Source organism: Borostomias antarcticus, assembly GCF_949987555.1.
Source record: "Borostomias antarcticus genome assembly, chromosome: 16".
NCBI lineage: Eukaryota > Metazoa > Chordata > Actinopteri > Stomiiformes > Stomiidae > Borostomias > Borostomias antarcticus.
This window is the reverse complement of record NC_140249.1, coordinates 17,046,230-17,058,490: the sequence shown is the minus strand read 5'-3', so window position 1 is coordinate 17,058,490 and position 12,261 is coordinate 17,046,230. Positions and strand designations below refer to the sequence as shown.

The following is a 12,261-nucleotide window of genomic DNA, read 5'->3' as shown; positions in this document are numbered from 1 at the left end:
ACACTCACAGCCAGGGGCTGATCCTGATCACACACTAGAGGAACCAGGCCAGGCCCAGCCTGGTTTATGTGCATGGCTGACTTGTTTCTGTTCAGGACTCTAGGGCGGAAGCTAGTCATGCCACTGAAATAGCTGTGAACTGAAATTACATGAAATAACGTCTGATAAATTAAGATAGGTCTCGTCGCCTGGACACATCAGTTCCAATGCTAATCCAGCACAATAAGAGCGGGATAGCCAGCTCATGAGCTCACAACAACTAGCAGCAACTTCCATAACATTAATGGTAGCGGTCAGTGGCTAAAGCAGTTACACTGATGATTCCTGTAACATTAGCTATTTTTCAGCAATTGGTTCAACTTCTGTTTCTGGACAAAGGTAAGGGATAAACACAGATAACACAAGGCTAGCGGACCTACAGCGGGTCCCGCTGGACAAGTTGGCGGACCTTCAGCGGAATATAACACAAGGCTAGCGGACCTACAGCAGGTCCCCGATGGACGAGCTGGCGGACCTCCGGACGAATTATTCCTGGCCATTTGCACATCGAATGGCAAGCGGACCTCCGGCGGATTATTAGTGTCAGGGACAGCGGTCCGCTAGTAATCCGAAATGCTACCGCTATTGCTCCACCACCATTCCACCGGTAGTTTTTTTGTCTATATCCTAGGCCCATTGGCCCTAGGCTTAGGGATTTCTATTGCTAAATTAACTTACTCTAAACATTCTTTGATAACCCTTCATTTCATAGTCCCCCAATTACTAAACATTTACCTGGTAAATCAAAGTATAGCCTAATATATAATGGGTAATTACTGACACCTACACTGTAGGTATAATTTCAAAACAGGACTATTTCAAATGTTCAATTACTACACATTAATTCAATAACTGACACAGCACCACCAGGTAACCACATTTTTACATAACTAATCCAATGACAAACACAAATGACAAATCACAATGTCGGAAAAGACAAAAGACACAACCCATGCATTATCAATTTTGTTAGACTCACTGACATGAAAAGTAGACACTACCATTGCTTAAAAATATTAAAACTGTATAAACTTGTGATGACAATCATGATGCTGAGCCCAGTTTCTTAAGTGAGAGGAGAGCATACTTGCGCTCGTTGCACGCAATCTTTCCTCAGTATTATGACAATATTAGCCTACTACTTTTTAAACCCTTAATAAGCATTATTTGAGCTTTCAATTCTCTTCACTTACATAAAAAGACAGTATGTGGTCTCTGAAATAATAAAGAAATATAATATATAACTAACAGAAATACTTACAGAAATAACTAAATAGCCCAACTCAAATACTCATTGAATTGCTGAAACTGAACAAGGAGCACTGTCTAACTAAGCCTGTTGCTTTTCTCCTGTGGCCGAAAACAGTAAATGCAGTCTATCACCGATAATAAACGTTTGCAGCCAACTAACAAGAACTGGACTAAATCATACTTGGACAACAGAACGCAATGAACATAAAAATCAAACAAAGTATGTAGTTCCTCTTAGTTACCAATTGCCTATAACCAGAGATTACATAATAGTATGAAGAAGCTATCAAAATCCCTACCAAAGCCATAGCTAGTGTTAGAATCTCACCATTAAGGAATTGAACCTGTACACTTTCATCACCTTGTTCAAATATAATTATCCCTCACAGTTATCCATCTCTATACTAATAAAAGACTTACAACTAAAGAGCTACAACACAGTGGCGGCTAGGCTAACGTTACGTTAGCTAACATTAAGGCTAGCTAGCTAACCTAGAGGTGTCAGCTAGCTAAGATAGCTGCCGTAACATGAAGTAGCGGTAACATTTGAGTTGCAAATGTTCCCTCAATGCACCAGACATTTTTTTAAACATGTATTATGTGATGTTTATATACAGCTTTACATTTTGAACCAGAATTTACCTGACCTGTCCGGGGCATCGTGTTGAGCTGGCCGACTAGGTTGTTCAAGTCTACCCTCCAGTGACGGTTGCAAGCGGAATTTTGACTGTATCCCAACCGAGTTCCACCATGGGAAAAGGGACATGGGAGGGCGTGGCACGCAAGCCGTTTGTGTAGTGAGAATAGTAGAGGGGAAATAACACAGCCTTGTGAGGAGCCGGTACTGGTGGACATCTGATCAGATGTGTTTAGCTTGTTAAAGGAGAATGCTCGTTTTTGACAACCTGGACCTCGTTTACGGCATATTATAAGACGTTTGACTCACCGAGATAACTTTGGTGTAATTCGGAGGCCTGTAGAAGAAATGTAAAATCCAGTGCGAGCCAAGTATATCCATGTAATGGCGGCGGACGGGGCACTGAGAATGCAGCTTCTAAAAAATCTATTTTCTGCCGCGAAACGGTTGTTTTCATCAATCTGTCTTTATGAATCGCTAGTTGTGCTTACATAGGGCGAGGGCTTGTTGTGGTTTTTCACATGCCTCTGTAATATGATCTTTAGAAACGTCTTTAGAAACGAAATAGCTTCCCCACTTGCTCCAACACGCATGCGCACAGCGCGCAGACTGGCTATTCTCCGTTACGTCTGTAGGCTACACTCACGGCTCACATTCTCTACACTACGATCGGCTTGTTGGTGCCTGGAATATTGTGTGCAATATGCCTGAATATTTATCAGATTTTGAGGATATAAAAGATGACTTAGAATATGATGGACGCTGATCGTAGCGTAGAGAATGTGAGCCGCGAGTGTAGCCTACAGACGGAAATAGCCAGTTTGCGCGCTGTGCGCATGCGTGCTGGAGCAAGTGGGGAAGCGATTTCGTTTCTAAAGACGTTTCTAAAGATCATATTACAGAGGCATGTGAAAAACCACAAGCCCTCGCTCTATGCAAGCACAACTAGCGATTCATAAAGACAGATTGATGAAAACAACCCTTTCGCGGCAGAAAATAGATTTTTTAGAAGCTGCATTCTCAGTGCCCAGTCTGCCGCCATTACATGGATATACTTCGTTCGCGCTGGATTTGAAATTTCTTCTACAGGCCTCCGAATTACACCAAAGTTATCTCGGTGAGTCAAACGTCTTATAATATGCCGTAAATAAGGTCCAGGTTGTCAAAAACGAGCATTCTCCTTTAAGACTAACATCTTTAACCCCAATGTTACTGTTGAGTAGAGAGCCTTCAAAATGTTAGCCATTAATTAGTTTAAATGTGTTCTCTGCATCACATTCACACACCCTCAAAAGAATAGCAACTTCAACTAACCTGACTGTTGACATGTAGTTCATTGGTTGCATTACAAAATCTAAGAATTCAGCATTTTATTAACAGCCTGAGAAATCACAAAACAAGCTCAAAGATTTAAAAAGTAAATTAAAACATTTGTAAACATCTGAAAATATTATCTTAAAACAACCAGAGGAATAAACTTTGCTTTTGCATTTACAACATCTGGCCGTGACTCAAGTCTAAAAGGCCATATCAACTATACCCTCTAAAAGACATTACCATAATCTATATGGCAACTCATTAAGCTTGGCAGAAAAGTGATTATTCCTGTCCTTCGTCCAACAACAGCTCACACAATGACATTACCTGAGGGTAACTATCATGAGCATCATCAGGAGGAAATGTACTATTCTGACACATTACTTGTTAGCATTTTGTCAGACGCATTGACGCCTGAGTGAATAAATTAATTTTTATCCAGTAGACATTTCCTTCATCTGTGTTGACGAAATACAGTAGTTGTATGTATTATAAAATAAAATGCTGTGTAAGGAGGCAAGTTAAGGGTAGGGGAGGACATAAAAGCTATGTGGTTGTAACCAAAGGGTCCTGAGTCCAATCCTAGCAAAGTGAAACCCTTTTTGTTGTGCTTTTGGTTAGAGTCAACCTACACGTACACTGTAACTCGAATGAATTAATCCTAACCATCACCACACAAGTGTAATTCCTAACCCTTATTTTGACAAAATAGCAATGTGTAATTTCGTCAAAATAAGAGCCAAATTGTAATTTCATCAAAATAGGTGACAAAAATGACAATTATAGAGAATTTCATGTATTGACTTCGGTGCCAATACATCTGAAGAAATGCTAACTTCAACAGGCCCCGGAATAGTAAATATTTCAATGATATGTTGGTTCACTAAAGTGATTACCACTTAATATTTTTAAGGTCATAAACAGAAAATGTAAGTGTTAGAGTAGCACTCATAGGTCTCTGCCAAAAGGGAGATCCAAACATCTCTGAGGTGTGGGTATAGTTGAATATAATGGTGAATGTATTTTGGATAATACTGTGGTTATAACATGCAAATATAACCAACAGAGTTCAAAGAGAGCAGTAAGCAGTAGGTTTACAACGTCACTGCCCCCCTCTCAGCTCTCCATGCTAGCTTCCCTCACTGGCCTCTGTGGTGAGGCTGCACCCCCCTCTCTCTTCTCCTGGTCGGGGGTGGAGAGGTGCTCAAGTTCATAGCGGCCGTTCGAGTCAGCTGGCCGGACTTCGCTAGAGGTTTTCTTGTGCTCACGGATCTGCTGCAGCTGGTGGCTGGCGTAGTCGGGCTTTATGGTGAGGGGCCCGTCGGGGACCTCCATCCTCAGGATGTCAGGCACCATGTAGGGCCGAAGCCAGCCCACCAGAGGGGTACTGCCGGGAGTGTAGTGGGTCTGGCGGTGGTAGAACAGAAGCCCGTCCACCTGAAAATACCCAGAGTAATGCTTGGTTAAAACTGGAAGGGGCAAGCAGTTGAATTGGGTATGATGTGATTTGGGATTTGAACAACAAGCAGCACATGAAATGTCCAATAATGAGGCTGAAAATGTAACTTAGCAAATAAATCAAATTCTTAGCCATTTATTCACTATTCGCCGCAATATTTAGACAGTTTTCAAATTCTATAGCTTTGGTCAAAATCTGTTAAGACAGCAAAGAGCACAACTGTGAGCTATAATGGTAAACTGCACTTACTTTGAAGCTGTACTCAGCTGCCAGGGCTTGTTGGATGGATACTGTTGAGCAGCCAGTGCTTTGAAGACTTACAAACCGAAACTGAAACACCAGTCCAATATTAAACAGACACTTAGTACTGGGACATTGTTTGGCTCTTGTTACATTTACAATACAATGCATTTGAGATCGGAAAAAAAAACATTATTTAAAATTCTTATTATAATCAATGGTTTATTTTATGATTGTGATCATTTAGTGATCACACCAGAAACAGACTAAATAAGTTGCCCGACACGATTATTGAAAACGTACAGGGTTGCGTTTGGCGATGTCCGATAGGCCGTCTGCCTCCTGGACCTTGGACTGCAGCCAGTAGAATCTGAACTCTGTCTGTTGATGGGAAAACAAAAACTGTAAACCAATGATGAGAATTTCATTGTACATGTTTTCCTTTTTCTTATTGGTACCTGACAAATAAACATCCTCGAAAATCTCACTTTGTAAAGGCAAATGAATTGGTCAACATGGCAAAAACTAATCTTTGGCCCAGACACTAGTGCTCATCATTCCACTGGGACTAAAGACTTGACTATGGCCCAGAGAGATACAATATTCCAGGTGAAAGATATTTGGACTTAATTTGAGCTTAAGCTGATGGAAATGTCTGTTTACGGCTCTTTAGAACCGCAGTTTGGAGACTATACAATAGAATATGATAATCATGGATTACCGCTTAAATGTGTATCACACAAACCAAGAGAAAAGGACAAGCAAAAATTATTTGTAATTTCAAGAGTGTTATATTTTTGTTTTTTCAAAGGGTCTTACCGGGCAGTCATACACAGGGTGACCCCTCCAGCACATGACATCAAGTATGTAGAAGGTTCTGTCCACCTCACTGTAAATACAGTCCAGGATTGTGTAATCTGCACACAAGACATAAAAATACCATTCATTTAAATAATTTAAAGGCCCAACTTTCAGAGTAAATCTCTCTCACACAACAAATTTTATTTAGGTTGACCAAAGATTTCACATTAAGACTTCCCTCTCAAGACTAGTCTCTCAATACTGTATTGCTCTTAGGCTACTGTGGGAGAATTTCTCACTGCAGATCAAACATCCTGGCCACCCAGCTGCATTGGCTATGACAGCGTAAGAGTCAGTCCATTCATCATTTCTCTTGCTTGTGGCCATTTTATTCCTAAAACATACCATTTATTTATTTAATCTTTCATTGACATTTTTCGTTATTGGCTTCTAGTTGGGTCTGGGCCTCGTAAGATGAAAATTAGGGATGCACCGATGCATCGACCAAACATCGGCATCGGCCGATGTTGGCCTTGATGACTGCCATCGGCCCATCTGCAAATAAAATGACATTCACCGATGGTAGTGGCCGATGTTATGTCGCAACAATTACGGCTTTTTTTGTTGCAAAACGTAGCCTACCCAGCTGCAGTGACAAGTGACATTTCAAGAGGAGGTACAACAGCCAAGGATTTTAACACATCAAATCTAACTGGCCATCTGAAAAGAAGGCATCATTTCTTAGTTTCCCTGGCACAAAAGAGAGAATAAAAATAAAATAAAATAAACATCGGCCGGATTGTTATTTTAAACATCAGCTTCGGCCCAGAATTTTGCAATCGGTGCATCCCTAGTGAAAATCTCAGTCAAGACCTCCCAAAGTTCAAGCGGATGTTTACAAACGTATGTACTGCGAGTGAAAATAGTTCTATGCTAAATGATAAATGAAACCTGATCGGAAGCATACTTTGTGGCGATTTTTTGTCAGAACATCAACGGACACCATTGACCACTCAGTGAGTTTCCTGTCTTTGAAAACAAGAGTTTATGGTGATTTTGAGGGATTTTGTTTATGCACCTATGGATCCATTGAGTGTTAGCGGCGACAGGATATATCTCGAGAGTGCACCGTTTGGATATGATCGTAAATAACCTTATAGGCTTATAAGGCTAAATTCCAAACCTGTTCTTTAATCCTTCCTTGTTCAAAAATCTGAAAGGTCTGGACATGTGAAAGCCAAATCGCATAAAGTCCACTAGGCCAAACAGCTTGGATTGCTATTATCATGTCTGGTCTTTTCATTTCACTGAGCACAAAGTGTGGAAACCAGAGAGGATAGAAATGGAATCAGTCCCACACGCTGTACCTTTTCCCATAGCTGAATTATGTCTGTTCCCTCCGGGCAAGAAGGAGGGGAAGCGGTTCACACAGTAGCCACTTTTAGTATACGCTGCAGTGGACCCCTTTAAATGACAGGGAGAGAAGACAACATGAATGCACTGACATTGCGATCCATACTGAACAATCAAAGGTGTGGTGGCTGTGTATTTTCACTTTTCAGGGGTGAGACACTACTGTTATTGTTGGTGTTAATTCTCCCTCCCGTGAGATGCTTTACCCTAGGAGCTTGTAACTAAATATACCCAGTTGACGGCGATTTAAAAAAGGCCTAGCACAGAATTTAAAGCTGCAATCATTGATTTTATACACAGTCAAAACTAGATTAGAACCACCCATTATATCAGATTGTTTCATTGAGCCATAGCGTCCTGATAGCGTCCTACTTCAATGACTCACCCCTACTGGCCGCCACGTCTGTTGTTATTCCAGCATTTCTGCCTGTGTTGTCAATAGCCCGCCCGTGCCTTTGCTCCGCCCCCATGCCTTTGCTCCGCCCCCATGCCTTTGCTCCGCCCCATGCCTTTGCATAAACAAGTCTCTTAGCAGTGAATAAAATCAATGATTGCAGCTTTATGCATTTAATCCAAATAATATCAACTGAAACAAGTTATTACATTATCAGATTTTATTACATAAATTACTAAAATTATTATTAGAAGTTATTACATTATCAGCAGTATTAGTTGCTACACCATAATTTGATATGTCTTCGTCTCACTAAACTCACCTTAATTTTTCTATTTATTTTTTCATCCATCTGTTTGTTTCGACCTATTTTTACTATTCCATATACATACAGGTACATTTCAATTCTTACTACAACTAGGCTATTCTTACTACTGCTATACTACAGTATTTAGGACTATTCAGTACCATATAAGCTATTAACAAAATACAGTATACTGGGTGCCTGTTTGTTTCATAATTAATTATAATTCTAAGATGATTTTATTGGCTTAAAAATAATGTCATGGTTGTTCACCCTAGTATATTATCAGCATGTTTCTAATGTAATATCCAGTAGATCCCTAAGGTCCTCTGGAACTGGTCTTACTAAGACACAGACCAAGAGGCATGAAGAGGCAGCTTTTCATTCAAACATTTTCATGTAAAGCAAATTAAACAGCATAATTGTATGAACATAAATAATGAATTTGATTACCTTGGAGGCAACAATGAGAGAGCGCTTCCCCACCGGACAGACCACCATGAGCCAATCAGCTTCCAGATCCACAGGGACGTCAACAAGCCATTCAGACAGCATGAGCTGGTATGAAGAAAGAGAATGTTTGGTTAAAGAAAGGTGGCTAGTGTTTGGTACACACATCCAAACCACTCAGCCAGGTGCAGGGTAGGAAATTAAAATAATAATTTATACAAGAACTATATACAGAATCTCCCAAATACTGATCAATGCACAATGTTATTGGTATTTGTAATGTCAATATCAACGGTGTGATATAACCTGATGTTGCTCCTGTGCTCCATAAGCAAGACCACACGGACATTTAATGATGCATACAACACAGTCCTACAGTACATGTTATCACACCACCGATGTTGATATCTCGACCAGTGTGAGGATGACTATATGACTTACATTTGTGGGTAAAAACACACTAGAACATTTGTAATTGTAACACAAACCACATATAAAATATGTAAAATGTGGTTTGTGTTAAAAGCTCCAGTACATCCAGAATAGTGCTGCCAGAATCCTGAAGAGTGAGCAGAAATATACCCATATCTCTCCTATTCTGCCATCTTTGCACTGGCTCCCTGTCTCCTACAGGATTGAATTCAAAACCCTTTTCCTGACTTTCAATTACACCCATGGTAAAGCACCTCCCTACCTTAAAGAAGTCCTCACTCCACTAAACCCCTCCAGAAACCTTCAATCTGGAAACAGACTGAATAATATTATGCCTGGTGTATTGTATTATATAAGAAATATAAAGATATGCCTATAAAAAACACATCCAAGGACACATCCAAAGGACAGGTTCAGTACTTAGCGTTATAAGCCATGTTATAAGGTTATTTACAATCATGTCCACAATGGCCAATATCAAAATTTCGACCAACTTTGCAATTTTGAGATATGACATGTCACCACTAACGTACACAATGGATCTCTAGGTGCATATAGAAAATTGCTCAAAAAGACACCATAAACTCTCACTTTCAAAGACAGGAAACTCACAGAAAGGTCACTGGTGTCCTTTCATGTTCTGACAAAAATTGCCGCAAAGTACAGTATGATTTGTATCGAGCTTTATTTATCATTTAGGATAGATATAATTTCACTCTAATCTACATCTAAAATCTCCAGCTTTGTTGTCAATAGAAGTCAATGGATTTAACATGATATGGTACGGTACAATATTATACAGAGAACCATGGCATCCCTAGTTGGCATAGTGCTTCACTAACCTGGTTGGCATAGTGCTTTGGCAACTTCTTCCTCTGTTCAACCTCCATTCCATCGCCCTCCTCCACATCCTTCTCCACCTGCAGCTCTTCCTCGCTGTCGCTGTCTCTCCCAGTCCAGTCCCCGTCAGCCAAGCGGCGGGCATGGTTGACGTAGTTCAACCTTTTCCTACAGACAAGACATGTAACAGACTTGTGTGCTGTGTGGTTCTTCTGTTTTTCAAATTCAATAACAAAATGACAGCTAAATAATTTGGGATCAGAGACAGCAACATAGCTCAAAGGCAGCACACTACGCTGTCTGGATTTGATTGGCCGACTAACGTTTTCTGCAGCTCCAGGAAGCGGCGCCGTCGCTCACTCTGCTCTAGGACACTGTACTTGCTCTTGTACAGGGCCAGTCGTGGGTGGGGGGCACTGGTGCTGTTGGGCTCCACGGAGACTGCAAAGCTGGCAGAGAGGGCTTGCGTGAGGTCGTCCATGATGAGCCTATAGAAACCAGTTCAAATGTGACAAGTGAAGTTAATATGGTCAGGAGTAGTCAACTGTGATCCTGAAATTTCACATTGTGTGCTGGCTATATTTTTCACCCAGTACTGACGTGCCTGATTAAACTGAAGTCATGGGCCTGCTAGCCTAGTCAGTTAAGAATAGCATGTCAATGTTTTCTCTAGGCAAGGCAAGTTTATTTGTATAAATGGTAAAAGGACTGCACTTATATAGCGCTTTTCCACTCAAAGCGCTTTACAATGGCCTCTCATTCATCCATTCACACACCAATGGCGGCAGCAGCCATGCAAGGTGATAACCTGCTCATTGGGAGCAATTTGGGGTTAGGTGTCATGCTCAAGGACACTTCGACATGTGGAGTCGGAGATGGGATTCGAACCACTGACCCTTCGATCACTGAACGACCCACTCTACCAAATGAGCTACAGCCACCCCGATATAGCACATTTCAGCAACAAGGCAATTCAAAGTGCTTTACATGACACATTAAAAGCATCAAGACAAAGTGCAACACATAAAAGGCCAAATAAAACGAAACGCAAAAAAGGACACTTTTCTTTATCACATACTGAAACCTTCTCTCTCTCCACTCACTTACGTACAGTACAATGTCCATCTGTATAGTTGCTCGCTGGCTTTTCACCAGTGCCTCAAACATCCTTTCTGAGCAAGGGACCACATCAGCTGTCAGTGGCCTACTGTTGTGTCACTAGGCACACCTTGCAACAAAAATCCAACTTCTCCAGTATATGCTATAGCCATAATAGCATATAGGCTACATGATGCAACTGAACGGTGGTTTTCCTAACTATTCTCTCCCAGGAGAGTAGTTAGGCCTAACTTCTTATTTGGATTAATCACAATTTCCAGAGGATTGTGCTGTGCTACACATGGACATGGGGGCAGGAATTTCAAGCCAATATGAAAGGTGAACACAGTGGAAGAAGCAGAAACTGAAATGATCAGGGGATGGACACAAAGTCACTAGGCTATGCAAATCTCTAGCGTTCCATCCCAAATCTTAATCGAGAGGCTGTCCAGCACTCAAGCAAGATTTGAGTCTGGGTTACCGAGACTAGTTTTGATGTGAGTTTATAACAACACATTCAGTAAACTCACATCAAAACTAGTTGGATGAACGAATTCATAGAATACAGACACGGTACGGCCTAATACACCACCACTATGATTATGTGCATCAGTGCATAAAAGATATCAGAAACGGTTTGAATCCCTATCATGCCGTGCCAATTGGTCAGGTATATCTTGGGGAATGCCCATCAAACGTTTTCTCTTATGTATTTTAATGCTTGGAAAACAACATTAGCCCCATGTACAAAAAAGAAAAGGGCCAACGTTTTATTCCAGCCAACGTTAGAGTGGCTCCCCCTGGACCTGTCAGACTAGCCTATTCAATAACACATCGTGGCTAGCTATGCTAACTAGATACAGTTACAACGTTCCTGGAAACAGAATGATGTTAGCAGGCTAGCTAGCTAGCCAGGCTAGCTAGTTTAACAAGTGCTGACAGTCCTACCACCACTATGCAGCTAGAATAATGCATTACTCTACTAAAGCTAAACTCAACTTTCATTTGGTATTCTGCCGTTGTTAAATAAATATACAAAATATAGTAAATGTTTGTTTGATTAGTCGTTACACTACCTTGGGAGAGAGAACGTCAACGAGGAAGTTTATATCACGCGGTAATGAACGACGGCTTCTGCTTCTTCTTCGTCTGTTGATTTTAATGGCGATTGACAACTTTAATGGTACGTCACCGCCACCCTCTGGACTGGTCAGACTCCGGCAAATAATGGGATCCATCATTATTGTTCATCACTGACAAAATCAAAGAATTGGAGTAATGTATTGTAGACTATTGATTCATTAGCTTTTACCGCCATTATCACCGTCATCATCTTTGAAAATAGGATAACCATGGAATGCGGCGGGCAGGCAAATGTAGACTACAGATTCCTCCAGTTGCAATAGCCTACATTTCACATGCTGGGGGCGCTGTGTGGTCTATTTTTCTTAAAACGCAAAGAATGGATAAAGGGAGAAAGGACCTCACGAAAAAAGAACTTTCCTTGATTGTCCATGTCTAACGTCATGGAAATAGTTAGCCTACTTTCTTGCGGAACGCAAATTATATATATATGTGATTGAGTG

General features: G+C 41.0%; 1 protein-coding gene across 1 annotated transcript; it reads right to left on the bottom strand.

The window, feature by feature from the left end:
• Positions 1–3,024: 3,024 nt before the first annotated feature.
• snupn (snurportin 1) lies at positions 3,025–11,793 on the bottom strand. Its single transcript, XM_084451476.1, has 9 exons — positions 11,752–11,793; positions 9,901–10,065; positions 9,580–9,745; positions 8,309–8,413; positions 7,112–7,208; positions 5,763–5,860; positions 5,247–5,324; positions 4,953–5,033; positions 3,025–4,681 (listed from the first exon to the last, which is right to left on the bottom strand). Exons 2-9 carry the CDS (start codon positions 10,056–10,058, stop codon positions 4,361–4,363), a joined length of 1,104 nt encoding a protein of 367 aa, XP_084307602.1. The 5' UTR covers positions 10,059–10,065; positions 11,752–11,793; the 3' UTR covers positions 3,025–4,360.
• Between the last annotated feature and the right edge of the window lie 468 nt (positions 11,794–12,261).

Bases quoted from the DNA above. Each gene is read 5' to 3' on its own strand.
- snupn (XM_084451476.1), bottom strand. From the start codon at position 10,058: ATGGACGACCTCACGCAAGCCCTCTCTGCCAGCTTTGCAGTCTCCGTG. The intron at 7,209-8,308 runs GTAATCAAATTC...TGTCATTTAAAG, and splicing joins CTCTCATTGTTGCCTCCAAG to GGGTCCACTGCAGCGTATAC. The intron at 4,682-4,952 runs GTAAGTGCAGTT...GGGTATTTTCAG, and splicing joins CAGCTGAGTACAGCTTCAAA to GTGGACGGGCTTCTGTTCTA.